The sequence below is a fragment of the Brachyhypopomus gauderio genome, unplaced genomic scaffold (assembly GCF_052324685.1).
Source record: "Brachyhypopomus gauderio isolate BG-103 unplaced genomic scaffold, BGAUD_0.2 sc241, whole genome shotgun sequence".
Taxonomy (NCBI): domain Eukaryota; kingdom Metazoa; phylum Chordata; class Actinopteri; order Gymnotiformes; family Hypopomidae; genus Brachyhypopomus; species Brachyhypopomus gauderio.
Genome location: NW_027507062.1, coordinates 1 through 25,911, shown reverse-complemented (window position 1 = coordinate 25,911; position 25,911 = coordinate 1). Strand labels below are relative to the sequence as shown.

Below are 25,911 nucleotides of genomic sequence, written 5' to 3'. Positions count from 1 at the left end.
GGCCACATATTTTTAATTTGCACTGCAATGCACTAAACACGTCCCAAAGATTATTTTTAAAGCTCAAAATAATGTTGCAAAACAAAGTCAGCCCCGTTTGATTTCGTATCGCCTGGTTATTGGCCTGTGTGGGCCTCTTCTGCAGGATAGGGAGACGTTTCCATCCTACACCCGCCCATCTAGTTTGTGTTTTGCATGGACGCATTAAGTGAATTGAGGAGGATCAACAAAGTTTTTGACGGAGACATTTGTGGTGCAGAGATGCAGAAGATCCCGGTAGGTTTTGAACACGGGCCACGCCACGAAGAAGTGTGTGCAGAAACGCTCAGTTATGTCGGTTGAATTTCCGGTGTATAGCACAAACAAGCTAACAAAGTAGCGGGTTAGCTTAGCGTTAGCTTAGCGTCGGGGCTAGTTGATTCAGGCTAGCTGGGTTAGCTTAACTAGCTGTCTTTTCACGGCAGCTATAACGAGGCGTTTTGTGGGATATCGGCGTTATTTTCTCACATTACACGCCGGAGCTGCTGTATCGCGGCCTAGTCCGACGGTCCCCCAGTTGAACACCGCTGAACGCGGCTAAACTGGGCTGTCAGGAGTCTACTTGAAGACACGGAGCCGTTTTGTTGACCGACCCCGTCAACGCACGGCGAGCCGCCCAGCTAGAAACCACACGTTCCCTGCGCAAACACATTTACTCAAACGACATTTCAACACACGCCTCTTTAATTTAACTTCACTTCGCCGTGGCAGCCCAGCTCCGCTAGCCACGTAGCTGTGATGATGGCTAACTAACCAACGCTGGCCGAGTTGGCGAATTAAAGATTACAACATGCAAGCTGCCGTTTTCGGCTTGTGTACATAGGTCATCTTTACAGTCCTGATAAAAGCTGTTTGGTTTTGAAGTCTTTTCAACGTAAGTGTTTAGCTCATAACCCTGCATGAATATCGTGTGGCCCGTTAACTATAAATGAGAAATAAAACAGCGTCTCTCTAGATAAGATGTTCATCATTGGAATGACGCCCATCGACATGGACCAGGTTTACTTAACGTTTACTTTTATGTTTTCCTCAATGCCATGGTTAAAAATTAAATTTTGCAACCATAATCGGTGGTGATTTAAACCTGTGTGTGTGTGTGTGTGTGTGTGTGTCTGTCAGGTAAACGGGTTTGGTTTCCCGGACTTGGATGAAATCCTTGAACTTACATTTTAAGGTGCAGGGTTGCTAATTTAACAAGACTTTGATGCATCATTCATATGTACTTGGTGGAGATTTTCTTGGGATAGGAAAATGAACAATAACATTGCAAACACCAAATTTAACCACCAACATTAGGGAAATTTCGAAGATATATCAAAGTACCATAAGGTTTGGCAACGGTGGGAAGCTTGGTATAATCTCCTTTTTGGCTTTAGGAGTTCTGTGTATATTTGGTCATTCCTGTTTTGTATTTCTTTTTACCTTCTTCACAGGTAAATCCTTTCATGAAAATCCCAGATGTGTGATTCCTAAGACTTTTAAACTGGCGTACATAATACCAACTTGCCCACTGCTGGAAGGTAAGCTACGTCTACAGCCGTAGTTAGTACATTTCCGTATCATTCACATGTGTTTTAAAGTATGTGTTGTATTTACATCACCTCTGTGTTCTTCACAATTTTTTATTATGGTGTGTGTGTGTGTGTATTTTCCTCCTGTATTTTACACTAGGCTGCAGTGTGTGCCATAATGCCAGAGATAATACAGAGCCAGCCTACAACTCAGAAACCAACACGGTAATTTTTCATTTTTAGTGTGCTTCATAAAGTGAAGCCATAGCTGTTCTTACCAAATGAAACATTAAAGGATATTTTAACAGCGTGTTTGAATTGCTGCATTGATATGACTTATACATACCTAATTATTGCATATCATTTTATGAGGATGTTATTACATTCTTATTAGCATTAGTATTTAGTTTTGTGAACCATAATGCATATTGACTTTAATTTTGTTCAATGACAGGAGGAAGAAAAACAAAGAAACACACAATGCAGGTGAGAGAAGAAATTGACATAATTACATTTAAATATTTTAATGTTTTGCAGTATCACCTTTTTACATTGTACAATTACTTTGTACCTACAGCAAAGTAATTACTTTATTAATTACTTTGCTGTAGGACAGTGCCTCAATATAATAGTTTCCACAGGAAGCTGTTGTTTTCCTTCACCTGCATTAAAGCTTGAATTATAGCCAGAGCAGGAATGTTTCCCCATACTGTTGAACCTAACCTCACTTGAGAGGTTATTGCAGTGTAGTGCAATGTGCATAACCTTTATTTCAAAAGAATCTTGAATCTTCAATAGACGAGTTTAACTTTTTCACTTCCTAATTAATTTCCTGTTTTCCTTGTCAATAAACACCCATATTCAGTGGAAAGACACCGCAAAGAGAAGATCAACGCTGGTATCAAACGAATTGGAGATCTTTTGCCCTGTTCTCAGTCCTTAAAACAGGTAAGAAAAAAACAATTGTGAAGAATTATATAAGCATATGAAACGGCAAATATACAGTGAGTTTGCATTCTTAACTTTGAATTTTTGCTGACAGAGCAAGAATATGATCCTAGCAGAAGCCTTTCGTTACATCACAGAGATAAAGCAACAGAATGATGAAATGCTACTTAATGGAGGAGACAAAGTACAAGGTAAGGGATGTCATTGGCTGTGGCAGGTGAAATGCTGATTGCACTTTAAATTCTAGTAAATCGATACAGATTATTTTAGTGAGTGAGGTTATCCTTGTGCATTACAGGCCATTATTGGTTGGAATGTCCAGTATGTTGCCTATACAAATTTTGTTGATACCTGTATTGAACGTGTCTCTGCAGCGGAAGAGATAATACGCTTACGGCAACAGCTGGAGGACATGAGAAAGGAAAGTGCTCATTATTTTGAGCTTCTCAAAGCCAACGGCATCAACCTTTTGGATGACCCCACCATACACTGGAAAGGCCAGCAGCGCTGTGCAAAAGTAGCCAAAATAACCCCAACTCACTTGACAAAGGGAATAATTGTCTATTCCAATGGAAATTCATCTTGTTCTACGGATAAAATATCCATTCCTTCAAATCCGGTTTCACAGCTGGATAAGCAGCCAGTCAATGCTGTAACTATCCAGCCATCTTGCAATGTCCAGACGGATACAGGTCAAACGCTTGCCATCCCAAATGGAACACAAATAAATGAAATGGTAGTCTCCTCTGCTACATCTTCAAACATTCCAGTGGCAACTCTAATTCCTGCAGTGTCCAAGCCATGTCTTGCAGTGGTGGAGCAGTACACTGCTGTGGCACCAGTTGGTCCAAAATTGCCTCCCCCGGTGAATTATATTACTCTGCAAAGTTTATGTCCGAAGCTTGCAGTCACTGCTCCTACTCCCCAACAAACTCAGCCAGACAACCCTACACCAAGTCTTGCGTCTTCCACCAGTCCCACAATGCCTCTTCGATTGCAGCCCGTGATTAGCCTAACCTCCTTGCCTCCTACTGTGATTGGTAACCCACTGGTTTCTGATTCCTCTTCAGTGTTTCCACAGGATACTGAAATCAGATCCCTTGCTCACACGTTGCCAGCCACTTCCACACATCATAGGACTTGTGCAGCTAGCAGCACACAAACTACATGGACGACGCTACAGCTCACTGGTAACACAGTACAGCCTGTCTGTCAAGCTCTGACCACAGAAGCTAACAGCTCCGCACAGCATATTCAGCAGCTGTCTGTATGTCCGATTGTGGCAAATCCACCAGTGCAGCCAATTAATTTTCAACAACCACAAGTCCCTGTACAACTGCGACCCCCTGCACCAACACACGTCCCAGTTCAACCGAGACCTCAGTTGTATTCAGCTGTTCTCCCCCACCCTCAGACAGCTCTAGCTAATCAGACGTCGCTTTTATCGCAAGCAGCTGTGGCGTCTCAACCTGCGGTGCTTCATCAGTCATCTGTTGTACCCCAGAAAGCATTATTGCCACAGCCTCAAGCAGCTGCAGTTGCTCAGACTACGATATTACCAAAACCCGCCCTTCCATCAGCTCGGCCCCACTCATTCCCATCTATACAACTTAAGCCTCAGATTCATAATCCTTTGCCGCCTCAGCTTGAATCTCAGCCTTCTATGCCATCTCAACCTCAACCCCTGCCAGCTGTGGTGCCCCAGGCCCAGTCCGCCATCGTGCCTCCCCTTCAGCATGCTGTTGTGCCCCAGCCTCAAGCTGCCACACTGCCCGTTCTCCAGACCATGCAGGTGCTGCAGATGAACTCTGATGGGACACCAGTCGTTGGGACATCCCCCTCTCAAAACAATCAAAACGTTGTTATTCTGCAGCAGTCTAGTCCATGTCCAGCTACGCAAGTAATCAGAGAGGACACGACCAGTCAGACGCCATGCCAGCACATTGTCATAATCCAGACACCAACAGTGGCACCTGCTCCACAGAATCAGACTAATATTGTGCCAAATACAGCCCCAGTTTTGCCCAATCAGATGGCCACTTCCAGCTCCCCTTGCACTGCTGCTGTCCAAGCAAATGTGATGAAACAGTTGGTTCACATCCTTCCTCGTCCCACAGCGCAGGTGCAGACACCCCAAACTATCACTGTGAATGGGCAGGTCTATGTTTTACAGTCGGTAAAGTCTGCAGACAAAGGGAGCTCTCAGGTTAGTCAAAGTGCTACGCAGATCATTCAACCCACCAGTGAGGAATCTAGCACCAACGTTGCATTGAATTGTTTGGGTGCACTCACTAGCCTTAGCCAGAGCATCTCACAGATTTCAAGTCAAAGTAATTTACAACTGCAGACCATTGCTCCACCTTCATGTACTACGGTGCAGCCTTCATTAGCCAAGCCTGTTTCGGGAGTCAGTTCCTCTGCTGATACGGTTCTTACACCTGCTGTACCTGTACCTGTAACATCAACGTCAGTGAGCTGTGCAGTTAACACCCGGACAAAGAAAAGCAATGTGGCAACCAGAAATTTACCCAAACAGGCTTTGGCTAGAAGGCCCAGATCAAGCAGAAGGAAAGAAACCAAACAGCGGAAAAGCATGTGCCGCATTGCAGCGAAGCCAACAAATACTAACGTCACTGAAGCAAATGTCACACCAGGACTTTCAGCCACTACGACAGAAATTAATTCTGTTTCTGCTAGAAAAGATGTGAGCCATAAAACTACGGCCCAGAGTACACCCGTGGTGTTCAGCGTCGCTCCATCTTCCAACAGTTCTACGGCCGTTTGTGTCAGTTCAAGTAATGGACCAGTTGATAGTTCTGTCTGTTCTTTGGTAAATGGATCTGCCGTTACTTCCCTGGTGGAAGGAGTGGAAGTAGTGAAGAGTGCAGGAAAATTCACTCATCTCACTTCATCATCTAATAGTGTAACAACTTGTACTGTAAACCCTTCTGTTAGTTCCACTAAGAACAATTTATTTGCTCATACAAACAGTGGTTCTGTTTTAACCACTGATGTTTTTCAACCAATTGAGTCAACAGTAAGTGTTCCCTCTTCACAGTGTAGTACAATGGACATGTGTGTAACTTCATTTACAAGATCAGTGATGAGTGATAACTCCGTGTCCAGTGCAGTTATTGAAGTTAATTCTCAAAAGTCTACAGTTAGCAATTGTTCTACTGCTTGCAGACCAACAGAACCAAGACCTGGTTTAACAAGTGTTTGCTCTACAGAAAAGGCATCAGTGGTTTCATCTGTTGATTCTGCTCTTTGCCACCCCCTGAGTATACATACATGCAGTAGTATTGGTGTAACAAAGAGTGGACTAACAGTCCCACTCTTACAGAATGTTCCAGAAGTTCAAGCCAAGACTACAAATGACAAAGACTGTAAATCAGTGGGTTCTCCACAGGTGCAGACACCTTTTACATTGGCCTCAGTATCAGCTTCGTGTTCAGACCCTGCTACATCGATACCCTCAGACTCAACACCCACAGTTTTGCCTCAGGAATCGAGGAACTCAACCACTTTCAACAAGTCACTTAAACAGACAGAAATTAATATCTCTATGGCACCCACTAGTCATGTAAATTCTTTGAATATGAAACTTACTGAATCAAATGAGAGTGAAGAACCAGTCAGTGGTGGACATTCAGGTGACATTACAGAGAATGTACCAGAGTCAGATTCCTTTTCACACAAAGAAACGGTTCTATCACAGGAGGTATCTACACTGGAGAGTGAATCCTTTGACTCTGCCCTTGTACCAAACAGACAGACTGATTCACCAATGGCAGGAGGTTCAGGTAGCAGAGGGTTTTCAGTAGCATCATTGCTTCCAACAGGTCATAATATTACCTCCTCGTCTAGTAGTACATTTGGAGCTTTTAGTTTCACCTCTGAGCAGGCAGAAATCTTGGCAATGGCTGCCAGAGCTATATTTGAGCAGGACAGCCCAGGGAGGAGGAGTGGTAGCTGTAGTAGTGACAGCTCTTCAAATACAACAGCCGCAGGATGGGATCTGCCAAAAACACATCAAGCCCCTTCAATCAAAGAAAGAGTCACGAGTCAACAGTTGAAGCAAGCAAAGCAGGCTGACCTAACTGTGTCAAAGACTCCATCCCATGTCTCTGTTCGAGGTCCCCCAGGTCCAGTTGAATCTTCAGGCAGTGGTACAACTGGAAACCGGCTTCAACTAAGCACTGCTTATTCTCAGTCACAACCAAGTACTCTCACTAGTCTTAATGTCAATAACCTTATCAGGCCAAGTTCCATCCAGCCTTACCCAGGGTCTCCGAACCTTGGTCATCAGGTGTCTGTTCCATCACCAGGGGGAGTGACAATTCCAGTGTCTCAGTCATCATCTCAGGTTACCCCAAGCTGCTCTGGCCTAGGGGGTAATGAATATACACCTTTGAAAAGTGCCCTCATGCGAACTCATTTAGGTGGTAGCATAGCTGAACGCCATCAAAAGGATTTATCAAAACGTTCTGCCCAAGAGGAACTTGTTCTTCCTATTAACAAGCGCTCAAAGCCTTGCCCAGGCAGCAGTGTTGCTAGAATAGAGGTTAAGGGAACAGAGCATGTTCAGGTCATGCCTGGACAGATGCCCTCAAGTTCTTCAGCAGTTATGACAAGAAATCATTCAGATGGGGCAGGGGCCCTGTTTTCTGGTAACACCTTTATGAGTACAGTGCTTCGTCCTTCAGAAGGTCATTGCCCCACTCAGCATGCTCCACATGAACAAAATCAGCCCAGTGTGGTGCACCTTCAGCAGGGGCATTCACAACACGGCACTCCACAGTCTGGGCAGAACCTTGGAGGAAACCCTTACCTGAAACATCATCAACAACAACAACAACAACAACAGGACCAACAGAGACATCTCTATCAACTTCAGCATCACCTGACACAACCTGACACTCAGATCCATAATATCCAGCAGAGAGCACTGCTACAAGATCAGCACGTTCACAAGAAGAGAGTGGTGCGCGGTGGCCAGGCGGGACCTCCCGTTGGTTTGCAGAAGCAGGGTCATTTGGAAAAGAATGGTGTGCAGCCTCAACTTCAACAGCAGCATCAGCCCCAACAGCAGCACCAACAACAACCGTCTCAGCAACAGTCTCAACAACACCCACAGCATCAGCAACAGCAGCAGCAAAAACCCCAGCAATTACCACAGCAACAACAGACACACCAACAGCAGCAACAAATACAGCAGCAGAGTTCACACTCTCGCCATCAACACCTTCAGCAGCAGATTCAGCAGCAGCAACACTTTGCTAGCAGGCAGGAGAAAAACTGCGACGGCCAACAGGCAGGATCCAGAGCTCACCAAAGCAGCCATTTGGGCCCGCAGGACCGTCAACCTGGGCAAGATCACGGAACTATGCAAAGACTAATGGGTTCACGCACTTTAGAGCAGCTAACCTCGCAGGCTAGCAATCCTGTTTCCCGTTCCTCAGACCTCGTCTGTACTCCATCGCGACAGGATCGCCATCGTCTCTCTAGTTATTCTGCTGAGGCGCTGATTCGGAAGACGTCGACTGCTGGTGACCAGCGCATGGGTCTTCACCTGCAGGTCCCACATGGAAATTCACAGGATCAGTCCGAATTACAAGGTTATGTCGACTCCTCACGTGGTAAAGGAAATATTGCTCATAATCCTCAATCTAGGCTGTCTCAAGATCATCCCGGGACAGCAGACATTCAAAGGATATCCGAGTGTTTGCCTTTCAAGACTCTTGTTAGCGGGCATCAGTTAAACAACTTTGAAGTGCAGGTGTCTCGCAGTGGTGACATGAGCAGTAAGTCTGTGGCACTGGTTCAGAGGGGACCACAAGCAGGGTTCAGAATAGGGGCTGGTCCTACTGGAGATGGACGTTCTCGTGGTACATATGGGACACATCCTTCAGCACAGGGGGTGCAAACTGGAGGGTTGCCACATGAGCAAGATGCGTGCCATCAGAGCTTTATGCAAAGTCTCTTGGCTCCGCAACTTCCTGAACAGAGTGGACACCAGAGGGCTGGCCAAGGCTGTCCACCAAGTGAGTATAACTGTGTACCTGGAGTTTCTTCTGGAGAACTCCAGGCAAAAGTCTCAAGCCCTAACTTACATCCTTCACAGTCGGCTCCTCCGATGCACCTTGGGGACAACAACAAAGTGCCCATTTCTCAGGTTAGTGGGAATTTGCATGGTTCATCTGTAAGATCAGTTCTGCCCCATCCTCCTTCCACGCCCCACAGTAGCTCAGACACTGGGCGTGCACAAGGCTCCTCCAGATCACTTTCAGCTGTCAGTCAGCGAGCCCATCATATTGGACCAGATCCACAAAGCACAAAGATCCGCCCAGGAGATCGGCCCAGGTCAGGTAACCTGAGACCTGTGAACACATTTGAACCTGAGAGTTCACTGACGCTTCCATCGGGTGGAGGTGTATTGCTCGGTCGTCCGCAGTCGGGTGGTGAGACGAGGCGCAGGAGCATCGTACGTTTTATGTCGGATGGCGCACAAGTAAGCAGCGACAACAACTTGGTGTCCGATCAGCATCTCGCTCAAAACTTTGGGTTTCCCTTTATTGCTGAAGGAGGAATGAACCCTCCACCTCCGATTAATGCAAACGCTTCTTTTATTCCACCCGTCACCCAGCCCAGTGCCTCCCGGACACCTGCTCTACTTCCTGTGGAACCTCAGAATACTCTCCCATCTTTCTATCCTTCATATTCACCTGCTGCTCATCCAAGCCTTCCAAGTGACATTCCCTTACAGTATTTCTCTAACCAGATGTTTACAAGTCCGAGTGCTGATAAGAGTAGCTCCGCACCGCTCAATAACCGTTTCGGCTCCATTCTTTCTCCACCACGCCCTGTAGGCTTTGCGCAGGCAAGCTACCCGCTGCTTACTGATATCACACCAATGCCCATTGCAAACTCCTCAGGCATAACTCCTCATTTATCTAACTTTAACCTGACTTCTCTCTTCCCTGAAATCGCCACTGCGATGCCCCCTGATGGCTCCTCTATGCCAATGTCTCCTTTACTGTCACTTGCCAATACTTCTTCATCTGACTCCAGCAAACAGTCTAATCGTCCAGCACACAACATCAGTCATATTCTTGGGCATGATGGCACCTCTGCCATTTAAAGCTGCAGCAGCAAGGATATGCATAAACATCTATGTGTAAGCATCTGTTGACTGAAATTGGAGTTTTTGTTTTTATTTATTTTTTTGCTGAAATGGAATTTGTTACATTTTGACATTTTTTTTTGGTTTTGCTACAAATTGCTTGACTTGGCTTTTATAATGTCATTCATTTGTCTTTGAGTCAGTTTAGGTATACAACACAGACAATTGGCAGTCTATAAAAAAATTATATCTGAACGTAATGGAAGTAATGCTTACTGTGGCATGACTAGCACAACTCTTGACTTCATTTGAAATAATGGCATTTGATTCAAAATCAAATCAAATATATTTGTATAGCGCTTTTCACAACACATGTTGTCACAAAGGGCTTCATGCCTAGGCTTATAGTATGCAACATGTACATTAATCATTATAGGGAGAGCAGGTCCTTCTAGCTAAAACTTTAATGTGTGGTTCTCAGTAACATGAACAATGACTGAGATGTCAAATGCATAAATGACTAAAGCAGTTATTACCAAGGCATTAACTGCCACGATGAATATACCCAGTGATTTTGGTAAATGATGATACTGTGGTGGGTGTTCAAAAGAACTTGCTTTAAGCAAGTTCTTTCTAAGATTTTCCATCTCTTAAAGAGATTACAATTTTTCATTGGTTGGCAAAATATCAATGAGTCAAAATACTTCTACTTATTTATGGAAATGTGTGTAGATATTGTAAATATAAAAAGATTATTAAAATGTTTTTTGTTTTGTAATTTGAAATGTCGTTTGTGTGCTTTATTCATTTATGTAATGGCTTTAGGTGATCTTGTAGGCATGAGAAATTGAAACTCAATGCATTGTATGTTTTAAAAAAGAATTATTTTCTAACAGTTAATTACCACATATAATTAAGCAGAAGTCACTTATTTACAAGGTTGGGGGTTTAGTGGACGTGAACTCAGGAACAGTTCCTGTGGCTTATATTGTCATGGGTAGGTGTCTGCACAGTGATGTAATTTACAACCTGTTGGTGAAATATGAAAACAAACCAAAGAACTGAATGATGCCTTTTGGTTCTGAGTATGTTGTCAGTTCCCGTTTAAAAAGACCTTAAGTATATATGAAAATAGTTGACATTTTTGAGCCATGTCCAGTGACGATATTTTTGCAAAGTACCTTTTAACGTCTTGTCTTCTGAGACATTGTAAGTGCTTCAGAATTATACATGGGAGAAAATAAGCATTTGGCTAGTAAATATTTTAATCAAGGAACCCAATTAGAAACTTAAAAAATGTATATGTAGCATTTGGATCTGAATGGAGGCACACACTAGCTGTCAATTCTAACAGTATTAGAGCCAAGACTAAAGCATTTTTACAACTCAGTTTGGTAGACTATTTGCAAGAAGTTCCCAAATGTTCATACACAAGAAATGACCTGGATTAGTGTATTTAGTTAACAGTACAAGTTAAATGGCTCTTTCAGACTACACTTTTATTGGTGAGAGGTGCATGTTTTGAAGAAATTAGGATTTTGTAGAACATTCATGGTCAATTTAAAAAGCCTGTAAAATCTTTCAAAACGTCAGAAGCTACTTGCAGTGTAAAACGAGTATGAATTCTTAGGTTGTGTAAATGGAAAGTATTTTTAAAAGAGTTTTGCTTCACTTACGGAGATTCATATTCAATAAAAATGAAGAAACATTCACCGATTTCTTTAGCTTTATTTACATGCAATAGTGCTTAAGGTATTGTAACCACAACAGCCAGGCTACATACACTTCTAAAATGAGTTGTTTTCCTTCATTATTTCCTAATTCAGCATTCTGAGAGAACGCTAATACTGACACAGTAGTGTTTTCATGTACAGTCCAGTAAGATAACTAAACATGACTTAAAGGAGCTGGATTTACAATGCTTCTGTCTCTGTTTCATTTGACAGTCATCATATGATCAAATATCGGCTGCTAAAATTGTCATTAACAATGTCACAGCAAAATGTTTTTTTTTTCTTAAATAGCTTAGATGGCAGCTTGAAATACCCTTGACAAAAGAAATCACCATCAAACAGGAATGAGACCAATCACGTTTCCCTAGGTAGCTCCTTAAAATCAAAGATCTAAAAACCAGTACATTCTAAAGGTAGATGTGTTCATTCCAGGATTCCCATTCAGTTATTAAAATATTCATAGTCAATGTTACTAAAGGCAGAGTGCTTATACATTGAATACATTTGTTAATACTTTGTTAATGATGAAATACATATTTCTTGGTGATTTATGTACAAAATTGTTGGACACTGCACCAAGTTTACCACCACCAATAATAGCACATTTCACTTAGTGAGAATTTTAGAATCAAACCAAAACACTTCGTTTGAAGTATCGTGTTCCCAATGAGATTTAAGCAAGTCGTTTTGCTTAAGCTCTCCATATACTAGCATTCTTAAAGGGTGAAGCATGAAGCATGAATAATACCGTTTCTAATTTCTATCCTTTTCTATACATCTATAGAAACAAGGAAATAGAACATGTGAAGGTTATTCATGGCAGTTGATCAGAAAAGTGTTTCTTGTGTTAGGATCTCCCTTTATCCTGGTGGTGACGAGCCAACATGGTAATACAGTTTATACGATATAAAACAATCCTTATGTACAGCATAACAAAACTTGACTATTTACACAGCATAAATATATAAATATAGTATCTGTTATACAAAAATAAATACTTTCTCTGTTTTGTTTTCTACTCTTTTAGCTTTTGTTCAGCCATCCCGTGGTCCTCGGTCACCGAGCTGACTTTCACACCACATTTTGCTGACTTCCTGTTGCGGTGCGTCATACAGAGGCGGCACGCCGCCCGTGCTCTCTGCTGCCGCTAACAGCAGTAGGCCTGCAAAAGGGGATGATTAGAATTATAATATAATAATAATTATTGTTATTATCATTTGCACATACTCTGAACACTGGATTACTGCATCTGTTCTAGTTATGAGAGACTAAATGCTCTCACCGGGTGCTGTCTCTTCCTCAATGTGCAACGTCTTGCTGAGTGCGTGGTTGTGCATGTGGTTGGGATGTTCTGGAGGCGGGCTAAGGAGCTCCAGGGTGGAGTAGTCACCAGGGTCACAACCCTCCTCTTCCTCCTCATCTTCCTCCTCCTCCGCACGGACAGGAGCCCTATGGACAGATAGCGCTGCCTGTTCATTTTTTTTCCCCCCAAAGTTCCAAGAGACGTTCCCTAAAATCTGAACTAAATGATGAACCGTTACCCATAGGGGTGTCGTTATATGCTGGTACTGGCAATTATTGTGATATTTTTTTAATGAAATGTGGAAATCGTGATGATAATAATAACACATACGATATCATAAATAGTCCAGTGCCAGTAACTAAAGCAGGTGTTAAATTGGGAAATTTACTAGGTTTGACCCACCATGTGATTTTCATATAAGATTATGACAATTGTCACATGTTGTGGTCTAAAATAATACAGGAAATAATAAAATAACTATAATCTAGCACTGGTTAGCTTATCTTATAGTATTAGTAGCATACCACTTAACAATATCAGCAAACAAACACATACATGGCATTAATCACTTCCATTATAAAACTTCCAGCACCCGATCATATCACAGGCTAATGAACCTTTAACTCGCATGACATATGCTGGTTTTTCACTAGTATATCTTAAGTAGAGAAATGTTGGTTATATATGCACAGCACAAACATGTGTAATGTTAAAGGTCATTTAAACCGGTCCTGCTCAACATCAGGATCGTGGGTTCAGTTTCATTTACAGGGCAGCAGCATGTACGTATTTTCTGTAGATACTGCGATATCGTTATCAGAACTTCTTTAAGTCATGATACTCGTGTCATGAAAATCTGAAAGCATGACTGTATTTACCCGTTAGAGTAGTGAAAGGCGTGGGGGTGTCCGTTGGAAAGTGTTTGTGGCAAGAGAGTGCCACACTCCATTTCACAGTCTGTATCCTCCTGCAAAAGAGACAAGCCTTCAGAATTTGGCCCTACAAATCAACCCTATAAGCTTTCTTCAGCTCAAATCATGTCAGTAACACTCATTTCATGTGCTGGTTTTAAACAAACATGCATGCACATCAAACAGAATGTGTAGAACCATATTTTATAAATAATGTATCACTGTGTAAGAATGTATTATTTATGTTTTAACTATTAAGGCCCGTTTATGTATATCTGCTTAAAAGTCAGCGATTTTCTGTACTGGACATTATTACATTGCACATACTCAACAACTCAGCATGCTAACTTGTTTTTATTAATTTAACACCACACTTACGAGGTGCAGTCCAGGGAGGCAGTGTGTGTGGGTCTTCCCATTGGCAGTGTACTCTCCTTTGGGTGCATAGACAGTGCGGTTGGGGGCCACATGGGCGTCTAGAGGGCAGTGCCCTACTAGTGTCATACCCTGCAGCGGCACCATAGTGTACTGGCAGGATGAGAGAGGCCCTGCCACCGCTGGAAAGCACATATCTGAAGTTTGTTCTGAAACACACACAATTCAAGCATTAACATGTTACAACACCCTACTGTACCATGACACCTGGGTGTCTAAAACCTGCATATTTGTATGTCACAAAGTCCCCGTTAATGATCGGTCCCTGGGATGCAGGTTTATCCCTGGGTCCTAACTGCTCCTGCACACTCACTCTGCTTGGCCCAGGCTCTCCACAGGCAGAATGGGATGAAGGCCACGATGATGAAGACCAGCGCCCCCAATACAACCACTCCCACAATGAGGTAAGGGAGGTCACTGGGACGGGGGACAGGGCTTCCAGGATCGGGGCTCTGCGAGGAGGTCTCCGGGGTGGTGTGTTTCTGGTTCGGCCGAGCTGGAAGTCCAAAGGTAGGTTTAGAAGAACGGCAATAACACTTTGACTGGACCTTAACCTACTGGATAGACTGGGTGAAGAATGTGAGAACAAGAGGAACCCACCTTTGGTTTCCAAGATGACGACATTGCCAAACTCGCTGACACCTCCTTCATTGAAGCACTGCATCTTAATATCATAGGCTGTTTCAGGCTGCAGGCTTGTGATGGCGTGCCAGTATCGGTCACCTGCACAACACAATACTACATTGTTTCTGGTGTTCTCCTCGGTTCGCTGATTAACAGGTGCTGGAAAGTATAGCTGGAGTTGATGACACCATCAACTCACTCACCCTCTACTACGTCCCGCTTGTAGTCACTGTCGTTATCGCTGTCGGTTGGTCGGTAGTAGATGTAGAAACCATAGATGGGGGTGTTATTCACTGGCGTGTACTGGTGGGAGAAAAGACATTTTTATAATGGAGGCTCTGATTCTGAACAACCAACTGAAGTAAACAAACTTCAAACTTCTCAGTTTTTGGCGAGGTGTGGCCAATTCTTTATGAACTAAACTGTATAGAAAGGGTTAGGAAGAAATGCAAGTGGCCAATCCATTAGCCCTCAAGCAGAGGGACTGTGTTACATCTCAGGCAGATCTGACCATGGGGCTTGGGGCGAGACTGGGTAATGGAAAAGCTACTCACGGTCCACTTCAGGATGATGGTGGTCTCGTTGATGGCTTCCGAATACGTGATGTAGGGCCCATCAACAGGCCGAGGGTTGGTCTGGCTGCTTCCCATCACGGTGTAGGCTTTGGAGGGCGCGCTCGGAGGACTCGCCCCCAACACGTTCACAGCCAAAACACGAAACTTATATGAGGTGCCTGTAATGGAACGGACAGCTGATGAGAGGGTCTGTTGCCACAAATTTTCCTGAAACAAATTTTTTTGTTCTGATTTTTAGAACCAACCCTGAAAGGCAGTGGGTTTTTTGGTGCAAAACTTTGAAACTTTGAAACCTCTAGTCTGGTCCTTTAAGCTGCAGGCCTACTGCCCTTGAGCTGAACGGAGAAGAGGGACTATAGCCCCTCCCTTTCCGCCCAGGTACTATGAATGACAGCCACGCCCACCTTTCTCCAGCCCTTTGATCTGCACGGAGAGGCGTGATGGGGAGATATTGTCCTCCGCCACCTCCCACTCGCTACCTCCGCCTCCTCCGTCCTTCCGCAGTCTCTTGTGCTCCACACGGAAGCACTGGATGGGGAAACCCCGGTTCCCACGCGGGATCCACGTCACGTAGGCCGACGTCTCCGACGCCGTGGTGACCGTGGGCCTGTCTGGAGCTTCGGGAGCTGGGGGGAGGGGCATCGGCAGGGTGTCAGACGTAAATCAGAGGTAAACGCAGGTGTGTATACATGCACGCTGGACATACAGAGACACCATCACACCAACACACTTACTGTTGTCCTTAATTTGAGTTGGGATTGTAAGAGATCAAAAGACGGAAAGTCAAAGTTAGTATTTAAGTAGAGATAGGAAAAATCAGTGTATATAGTAGATAAGCATAACTATGTAGAGTTGGTTGTTAGAAACAAAATTCTTAAAATTAGGCGTTTAAGAGGAAATTAACGATTGTTGGATATTATTAAAAACAAATATTAAAACATACATCAACATGTACTTATTTGAAATCAAACTGTTACAGGTACATACTAAATGAAAGAGATCAACCCAGTACTTACGGCTGAGCCGTGGAGGCGGAGCCACGGGGGTTCTGGGACGCTCGGGTGGTCCACCCACACTCTTGCGTCCTGGTAGAGCAAAGAGACACACTGAGTATTCGAGTGCTGACGGGTTTTGCACGCTCCCCCGTTCTCCTAAAGCAAGCAACCATCGTAGAGCGTCTTCGCCGTTACCTTTGCCGGTCCTGAAGGTCATCATGGCAGGCTGACCCAACCCAGCACAGTTCTTCGCCGCCATCTCAACTTCGTACAGGCTGGCGGGCTGTAGTTTGGCGAGTGTCAGCTTCTGCTCCAAGCCGGAGATGTTCTTGATGGTCCACTCACCTAGAGAGTCCCCAGCCTAACAGAGAGAGAGAGAGAGAGAAAAGACTTAATGAGTGCATGTTAATGAGTTAACCAATGAGGTTATTAGGACTCCTATTACACGTCTGTGTCCCCCGATGCTGATTGGCTGTCCGGTGATCATTACCTTCCTGTACTTGATCACATACTCCAACACGGGCGCTCCACCGTCGTGGCGAGGCTCCCAGACCAGCTCGTAGTAGTCGGCTGTGCCCGTGCGCGGCTGGCTGAGGATGACCGGTGCCTCGGCCAGCGACACGCGCCCCAGCAGCTCGGAGCATCCCCCGGGTGGGGGCGCGGGACCCGAGCCGGACGGCCGGCCCGCAGGCTGCTCCCGCAGAACCTTGTCAGGGCTGAGCGGGCGAATGAGAGGCAGTCGTCCGGGGCGTGAAGGTGCTGGAAGCAGAGATGACAGCAGATGCGTCTCGACCTTTAACGTCTCGATCATTGCGCTCTCTTTCGAACTGTGCCTCAGACTGTATTCCTAAACCCGGTTTCTCACAGTCCAGTGTTCTGCACCAGCTCCTGGTACATATGTAGCAGGTGCTCGGTGTTCTGGATGGCGTGTGGAAGGCCTCAAGGCCTTTAGTAAACTTGCTTAACTTGCTTTATCGTGAAGCATATTATTGCATTTACACACGACGTCTGAAATTTATATGGTATTATATGGGATTTATCATTCCTACTAAACACAGAACATCTATAACCGTACAAAAAAGGGAAAAGACGGAGACAGAAGTACGGACAAGTAAATCTACACTTCTGCTTTAAACGAACACTTCGTATTTATCCATATTTATCCATATTCACATCTATATGAACTGGCACACGGTTCATGTTGGCCAGTAGCCATTACCTGCAGGCACGGTGAGGAGGCGGGTGGCACCCTGAGCTCCGCCCACCCAGTTCTCGGCCATGCACTGGTAGACGCCGTCGTCCTGGGCCTGAACGTTGAGCACACGCAGCGTCTGCGCGGTGACGCGATGGCGGGCCGATGGGCTGAGGGGCCGGGCGTTATGGAGCCAGACCACGGTGGGGGCGGGGTTACCCCGCACCTGACAGGTAAAGCGCACGTTGTCGCCCCACACGGGGTCCTGCTGCAGCAGATCCACCTGCACCTGAGGCGGTTCTGGATGAGGAAAAGGAGGGAGAGTCAGAACGCTGTGCGCGTGCCTCCATTTTAAAGACGAACCACTGCATTTACTGTGTAAAAAAAAGCACTGGAAACCAACAGCAAACTACCTCGTCAGGACCAGCAAAATGCTTCCAACACCCTACAAGGTATTAAATATACGTGTGTGTGTGTGTGTGTGTGTGTATGTGTGTACAAAGTGAATATAGTTCATCGTGACCAAGTCTGAGCATGATCAGAGCCTGACAGGTTGCTGTGTGTGTCGTGTTCCTCACGAGTGTGATGGTTAAGGGGGCTGGGGTGTGAGAGACAGTCTCTGAGTGGCAAGACCTGCCTACCCTCTCCCTCCCTCCCTCCCTCCCTCCCTCCCTCTCCCCATTTCTCCGTTGCGGTCCACCTCACGTGCCCCCCCCCCCCTCCTTGCTCCGTTCCTCCCTCTCTGTCTGTCTGTCTCCTCCAGCATTTGATGGTTGGCTGCTAGTGAAACAGTCAGTGCTCGTTAGAACGGCAGCAGCACGACCTTAATTAATCACAGCTGCCAGGAGACGGGCCCACAAAAACAAGCCCATCAGTGTGGGCACCCACACGCGCGCACGCGCACACACGCACACGCACACACACACACACACACACACACACACACACACACACACACACACACACACACACACACACACACACACACACACAGCCACTGCAGTCCAAGCTTGCACAATGGCATTCATTGTTCTATAGATGCAACACAATTTCCCTGCATGAAATTAAGTCAAGTGTGATTTTCGAAAGCCTGCAACTTCACCACATTTAATTACTCTAGACATTAAATTACACTCAAATCACAGTACATGGAATACTTAAAACTTTTCGATTGTGTCAATACACCCCTGGCCATGTGAGAAAAGCTTCATATTAAGTATGAACAGAAACGCATGACCAGTGCAGATCTGACTATTCAGGGCACAGAGCCTGCCCAGGCCCCGCCCCCAGGCCCACCCACCCTCATGCCCCGCCCCCAATCCCGCCCACCCCACGCCACAAGCACACTCACCGATCACTTGTACATCATAGAGCACGGTCGCCGTGCCCGATTCGCCCATGCCGTTGTGGGCGTGGCATGCGTATGTGCCCGAGTCGCTGTCGCCCACGGCGTCGATCAGCAGGTTGCTGAGCAGGAAGTGGGTGTTGTTGTGGGGTCGCAGGTCACGCCCGTCTTTGGCCCACGTGACCTGTGGCGTGGGGGTCCCGCTGGCCACGCACTCCAGCACCAACCGGTGGCCCTTCCGCACCATCATGGAGCGCGAGGCGGGCGGGTAGATGATCCGGGCCGCCTCCGAGGTGGAGCCTGAGGGGTCAGGGGTCAGAGGTCAGCGTGTGGTGTCGGAACCTGACGGAAGCCAACAGAAGCGGGCGGAGCGAGGGCGGCGTCCACTCACGGCGCACGCGGAGGCGGTCGGTAGAGGTGGAGGTCTTGATCTCCTGGGTGACAGGGTTGTAGGCGGCGCACTTGTACGGCCCCTCGTCCTCCAGGGTGGCGTTGGCGATCTGCAGGTTCCCCGAGGGCATGATGAGGTAGTTCCCTACAGGGGCAGAGGGTAACGCTTCACAACGGCCCCCAACACGCACCAACAAACGGCTTCACCGATCGCTTAAACCACAGGGCTTCCGTGGGTCCAGAACTGGACCTGTCTCCAGGCCCGCTCTAGTCATAATGGATGTTAATGTCACAGGCATTTAAAGACCACCAGGGGGCAGCCTAGAATGTAAAAAAGAAGACCAGACAACACTGTGGACTCAATTACTCTGAGTGAGTCAACAGCTGCCAGAAAACCGCATACCAGGCATGGTGAGAGTACATGAAGACACGGCATCAATAAATTAAGGGGGCAAAAATAAACAAGACGTATTCCCATGTTTCAACATATTGCTGATAACATGTCTTATCAGAGCTACAGTGACACCGCAGATAAATAAAAGGGGCAAACGCTGGAGCTCAGACAGCTGGGGGGAAGGCAGAGACAGGAGAGACAGGGCCGTTCTTTCAGAGGTGAGCAGAGAGACGGCGAAAAGCAGAAAAACAGAGATGCTGGCCCTGCAGATGGGTGGGAGGAGCAGGGGGAGGGGCTAGAAGGGGGAGGGGCTCGGAGGAGTTTGGGTGAGCGAGGGGGAGGGGCTCAGAGGAGCACCTCCAAGAGCTGCTGTACCTTAGCTGCTGTACCTTTGGACGTCTCCAGCCACTCCTGCTTGACGCTGTAGCGGACCAGCGCCTGGGGTTGGCTCTCTGGCACGTGACACTCGATCACCGCCGTGTTCCCCTCGTCCACCTCGATCTCCTGCTGGTCGTCAGGCTCAAAGTCTCGCAGCTCTGTGCACACGCGCACACACACACACACACACACACACACACACACACACACACACACACGTAAATAACAATTTCCCACAGCTCAGTATTGCCCAGGACTAGGTGACAGTGGGGCTAAAGCCACACACACCCACACACACGTATGAGGCAGCTCGGCTTTATGTCTTGTACAATGAATCAGCCAAAACCAAAAGCCAAAATCATACAAAGGCACATACAAAATAGCAAAACACTCAAAGCTAAACAAAACGTATGGGGCATTCAGGCAGGCTGAAAACTGTGTGTACTAAATAGGAAACCAGATCTCGGCAGAATGTTGCTTTGAGCTTGAGAGGGATATCAAATGGGCTCCCACCCAACAGCGTTAGGACACCGAGACGGAAAGTCGGCCTCCCTCAACCTCTGCTTTGCCCAGGGGCAAGAATGAGGTCAAAGGCCAAAGGTGACCTTCTTCTTGGGTTTCAGTGAAAGAAAACCAGTTTGGACTGCAATGCAATATCCCGACTAAGCCCAAGTGAGTGTGTGACTGTTTTCCTTTAGAGAACGAGGCCATTTCTGAGCTGTTCGAACATAATCACAACTTCCCAGAACAGTTGATTTCTCCTTTAATGAATCCGGGCCTGGTCCATTGTTCTTGACGGTTCTACGTACGGTTGTTATTCTCGGGGTTTGGTTTCAGTACTTGGCGAATCAGAAGTCTCTCAGTCATGCATAGTTGCACAACGGGCCGTGATGGGGGAGGTTGCATGAGGTAACGATCCAACGACTAGCTAGACTAAAGGAAAAACTGAGGCATAACCGGCAGCCGCTCTGATTCTGTTCAGTCTTGCGCTGTGTGTGAGTGGCACTGTGTCTATGGCCCAGTTGTCTGGGCCGGACCGCTGACCGGGCTGGAGAAGCCCGCGGTGCACTGCCGTGCAGAACTGCTCACATACCCATGAAGTGTTAACAAGGACGGGCATTTGGACTCCATTACGCTGCATAAGCAGGTAAAATGAGTTCTGAGTATGAAAGTAATGAAAATGATATACATACAATCAAGAATCAAAAAGCAGAGAATGTAAATATGGTAAATACATATATCTACATAGTAAATATTTAAGAATTTAAAGCTTCTTGCAGACTTGATGTGAAAACGAACACACAGTGCTATTGGTGCTATTCTAAACACATAAAATGTACTTAGGAATACAAAGTTCCATTAGACCTCTCAATCCCCCATCCTGTGTGCTCACACACACACACACACACACACACACACAGATGAGCATCCCAGAATATGTTCAGACTGCAGGGGAGCTGAAGAAAGGTGGTGTGACGGTCCGCTTGCTAAATCAATCAGCCCCCCCCTCACCTACTCTCCCAAATTCCACCCAGCACACCTTTAACCCCTCCTCCCCCACCAACCCCCCACCTCGCAACACACACACACACACACACACACACGCACACACACACACACGCACACACACGCTCCGGTCTTAGTCCTCCCACAAGACTTACTATCTCAGGTGTGCCTGAAGGCTGACAGGGTCATAAAACGAGTCAGACCAAGAGACACGGGACAAAAGTGGACACCAGAGACAGAGAGACACAGGACACCAGTGTGTTTGTCAGAATGAAACAACGTACATATGACCTGACAACAGAGAGCGAAGCCACAGAGAACACAGTCTCTGGGTTTGTTTTTGGTGTGCTTATAAATACCAGACGTAAAGTCTACATGTGCACAGGGGAGACGAAGGTGAAGAGGAGGACTGGAGCACTTCATCTGAGCCAAAGCATGTCCACAATATGTGTGTGTGTGTGTGGGTGTGTGTCCTGGGAGCAGGGGATTCTGGGAGTCACTCAGGATTAATGGTATTTATAAAATGGATCAGCCTTCCTTCCAACTCCACTTGGCAATGCTTTCATACATGCTGCAGGCTTACTTAGCATTCATCATTTTTATGTCTGGTACTGTGGAGCCTGTGTGTGTGTGTGTGTGTGTGTGTGTGTGTGTGTGTGTGTGTGTGTGTGTGTGTGTGTGTGTGTGTGTGTGTGTACACATTTGCAGTCCTGGTGAGCCTGGAATATAACATTAGAACTCAAGCCGAGTAAGTATCCAGTGTGTGTTTGAAGGCGGTGTGTGTGTGCGATTGTGTGTGCATGTGCACATTTGTGTGTGTGTGCGTGTGTGTGTGTGCGTGTGTGTGGTTGACGGTTAATCACGAGAAGATCAAACGTGTGAGAGCACATGAGAGTGAGTCGACCTCAGTGGGTGTTCAAAACTGGAGCTCCAAATGAATTAGTGGCATTAGTATGTGCACAAGATGCACATGTATGTGTGTGTGTGTGTGTGTGTGTGTGTGTGTGTGCGCGTCTGTGGCACAGAGCGAGTGGAGTGTGTGTCGGCTCACAGGAGAGAGGAGGTTTGCTTGTCTCCAAAAGAATTTGAGTATTTGAGTGGAGAGTGAATGGAAGCCCAGGGCACCTCCCTGGTGGGAGCGAGTTCAGTCAGACTCCTCGAGCGGCTGATAGCAGGACCAGCCAAGCTCCTTCCCTGAGCAAAAACAAACGGCCCAAGAAAGCCACAGACTTGACGTATGGAGACAAGCACACGCACACACACACCCTCCCAGAAGAGCTGTTCTCCTCTCTGGCGGGCTCAGGGAGGAGGGCTCTTTTATTAAATTAGGACGAGGGGCCGGTGGGGGCCCCGGCTAAGGGCCCACATCTGCAGTGCAGTCAGGGTGATTCATAGGGGAGAGAGCTTATCAATTACATCTGATACATGCACACCCTGCTCTACCCTCACTCCTAATTCCTCAGGAAACAGGGGAGCGAGAGGCTTCGAGGTGAGGGGAGCCAGACAGGCGAAGCGGGAAGAGGAAAAAAAGGAAAGAACGCGGAGGACAAGAAACAGGAGGAGGCATGGAGAGGGGGAGGATCAGACGCAGGAGAAGTGTTGGAAAGAGGACTGTTGGCCTGGAGCAAAGTGTCCCACTCCATAAAGAGCTGGTGCGGGAGGGAGAACGGAGTGTGTGAGGGAGTGGGGCTTTGTCTCGTTTGTGAAGGTTGAGACGAGGGAGAGGACCTGCGTCTCGTTTGTGAAGGTTGAGACAGAGACGAGGGAGAGGACCTGCGTCTCGTTTGTGAAGGTTGAGACGAGGGAGAGGGCCTGTGTCTCGTTTGTGAAGGTCGAGATGAGGGAGAGGGGCTTCGTCTCATTTGTGAAGGTTGAGACAGAGACGAGGGAGAGGGCCTGTGTCTCGTTTGTGAAGGTCGAGATGAGGAAGAGGGGCTTCGTCTCATTTGTGAAGGTCGAGACAGAGACGAGGGAGAGGGCCTGTGTCTCGTTTGTGAAGGTCGAGATGAGGGAGAGGGGCTTCGTCTCATTTGTGAAGGTTGAGACGGAGGCGAGGGAGAGGGGCTTTGTCTCGTTTGTGAAGGTCGAGACAGAGATGAGGGAGAGGGCCTGTGTCTCGTTTGTGAAGGCCGAGATGGAGACGACTGACATCACGTCTCCTCTTCAGAGCAGATGCTGTCTGGGCTGGTTTTGCCATTTTACTGGATCATTCATAAGTGCAAACACAAACACACACACACCTAAAATCTGAACACAAACAACGCAGTCATACATAACATCTCTCAAAAATACACAGACGTGCCCTTCACACAAACTGCAGGTCTTTGTGTTTCCCATCACTCCGCATGAACAGAAACACACTTTCCCTAAACACACTCTAACCAAATCCAGAGGAACATATTGAAGAACAGGGAACAGGCCCTGCACTAATGGACACCACACACACAAGCATATAGTGAGTCAAACTACACTATACACTTTTTTGACCCTGGAGCAGAATGACCAACAGCACACACACACACGTACACACACACACAGCACCATCAAGGGCACTGCACACCCGACTGGCTTCATTTTACCTTACACAACCACAGGCCACAGGGTCTCTGGGTTGTCTCCCAGACCAAAACATCCATCATTCCGCATCTTTACCCAGCAGCACTAGCAATGTGGACTCACCGGCCGCGGTGACGTTGGCGGGGACACTAGCTCGCGCCCCGATGCCCGTGCTGGCCACGCACTGGTACCGGCCCAGGGTTCCGTTGGACAGCGCCGCGATGAAAAGACCGCCGGGCTGCACCTTCACCTCCGGCTCCGCCCCCTGTTCCCCGGCGACCAGCTCCCGGCCATTCAGGCGCCAGCTGATGCGGGCGTGGGCGGGCCGAGCGCTGCAGCGCAGGGTCACGGCTCCGCCCAGCTTCTGCACCACGGAGAGCGGCTCCTCCGTGAACACGGGCATGTCGTCATCTGCGGACACCCAGAGAACATCCGGTCAGGAAACGCCTCGACTCTCCTGGGCTCAGCTCCATCACCAGACGTTACTCCTCTCACACCAGTAATGATTTCTACACGCAGCCTCCCAGCACGCCAGTTTCACCTCCCCTGCCCAGCGGAATGTTCCCTGCAGGTCATCTGCAACATATCTTGTGAATTCCCAGTTCTAGCAGCGGTGATTGAGGTAATCTACTTATTTAACTAGATGTTTGGCTGCCACATTCCTAATTCCAACCCTGGAGCATAATTCATACAGATTCGAGTGGCCAACCTGGACCAAAAGCTTTTTAAATCCTCCTCGTGTCTCACATTTACAACACATAAATAAACGATATATATATTGGATTAGACTGCTCAATAGAAGATAAAACACTGTGTGCATGTCGTAGCTGAAAGAGAAACAAGCCAAATGTGCTAACAGATGTCTGCCCATTCCTGCAGTAACGTGGTGTTTGGGAGTGTAGCTCTAACCTGCCGAGCCGAGACCTACCGTCGATCGCTGAAACGTCCTGCACGCAGTACAGCAGAGCAGCACACAGCACACAGAGCTGCAGGACTCTTCTTCGCCACGGACACGTCCACGACATCTTCCATAAACTACCTCTGCAGAGGTGGAGAGGAGGGAGAGGACTCGTTAGATGAGATGAACACAGCAGGATTAGGATGAAACAGGTTGATCATTTATATAACAACCACACGCCCCTCTTACACAAGCAACATAAAAATGGATCCGTACACGTCTTGATGTCTTACATACAGACTGAACCCCTCTCCAGTCAACGAACGGCGCATACCAGGAGTAACTGTACGGTGAAACCTTTTTGGGCTGTTTATTGTCTGGTTTGGAATAGAAGTTCTGAATCGAAAGTCTGATGGTAAAAGTAAAGTGCACACTGTCCGCTATAAGTCCTGGGTATTTCCATCTGTTCAAGCTGTATGCCCGCACGTACTAGCTGCATTGTTGACACGGGTGCCCGGATAGTGCAAGGGTAATCTGAGACGCCCACTGCCCCATAACCCCCCCCCCCACCCCCCCCCCCCCCCCCTGCCCAAAACCCCCATTCCAGTCAGGTGTAACTGATACAGGTAGAGGCCCAGAGAGGGGGTCGCACAAAGCTTGTATTCACCCACAGCACAGAGAGGGATCGGGGATGGGGGGATTGGGGGGGGGGGGGGGGGGGGAGAGAGAGAGAGAGAGAGAGAGGAGAGGAGAGAGAGAGAGAGAGAGAGAGGAGAGAGGGAGGATAGGGGGGAGAGGGAGAGAGAGAGAGAGAGAGGAGAGAGAGAGAGAGAGAGAGAGAGAGATAGAGAGGGATAGGGGGGAGAGGGAGGGAGAGAGAGAGAGAGAGAGAGAGAGAGAGAGAAGAGAGGGGAGGGATGGGGGGAGAGGGAGAGAGAGAGAGAGAGGGAGGGATGGGGGGGAGAGGGGAGGAAGAGAGAGAGAGAGGTAATGGCCAGTCTATTAACAGTTAAGGCTGGAAGGGGAGTCTTACTCTCTCCCTCCTCTCTTACTGC

The 25,911-nt window shown here is 47.2% G+C and overlaps 2 protein-coding genes across 3 annotated transcripts; one reads left to right on the top strand and one right to left on the bottom strand.

Moving 5' to 3' along the window:
• Positions 1–108: 108 nt before the first annotated feature.
• usf3 (upstream transcription factor family member 3) lies at positions 109–11,331 on the top strand. Of its 2 annotated transcripts, XM_076995752.1 has the most exons (8): positions 109–276; positions 1,159–1,213; positions 1,473–1,559; positions 1,711–1,775; positions 2,005–2,036; positions 2,416–2,498; positions 2,593–2,689; positions 2,873–11,331. In XM_076995752.1, exons 4-8 carry the CDS (start codon positions 1,729–1,731, stop codon positions 9,637–9,639), a joined length of 7,026 nt encoding a protein of 2,341 aa, XP_076851867.1. In that variant the 5' UTR covers positions 109–276; positions 1,159–1,213; positions 1,473–1,559; positions 1,711–1,728; the 3' UTR covers positions 9,640–11,331. The 2 variants fall into 2 exon arrangements, with proteins under 2 accessions (XP_076851867.1, XP_076851866.1); XM_076995751.1 differs by lacking the exon at positions 1,159–1,213.
• Positions 11,330–25,029, bottom strand: boc (BOC cell adhesion associated, oncogene regulated). Its single transcript, XM_076995753.1, has 18 exons — positions 24,887–25,029; positions 24,082–24,369; positions 19,908–20,054; positions 19,126–19,269; positions 18,741–19,034; positions 17,417–17,689; positions 16,688–16,956; positions 16,393–16,558; positions 16,219–16,287; positions 15,607–15,828; positions 15,182–15,360; positions 14,831–14,930; positions 14,604–14,726; positions 14,317–14,499; positions 13,947–14,152; positions 13,536–13,624; positions 12,637–12,803; positions 11,330–12,516 (listed from the first exon to the last, which is right to left on the bottom strand). Exons 1-18 carry the CDS (start codon positions 24,981–24,983, stop codon positions 12,389–12,391), a joined length of 3,144 nt encoding a protein of 1,047 aa, XP_076851868.1. The 5' UTR covers positions 24,984–25,029; the 3' UTR covers positions 11,330–12,388.
• Positions 25,030–25,911: the final 882 nt, after the last annotated feature.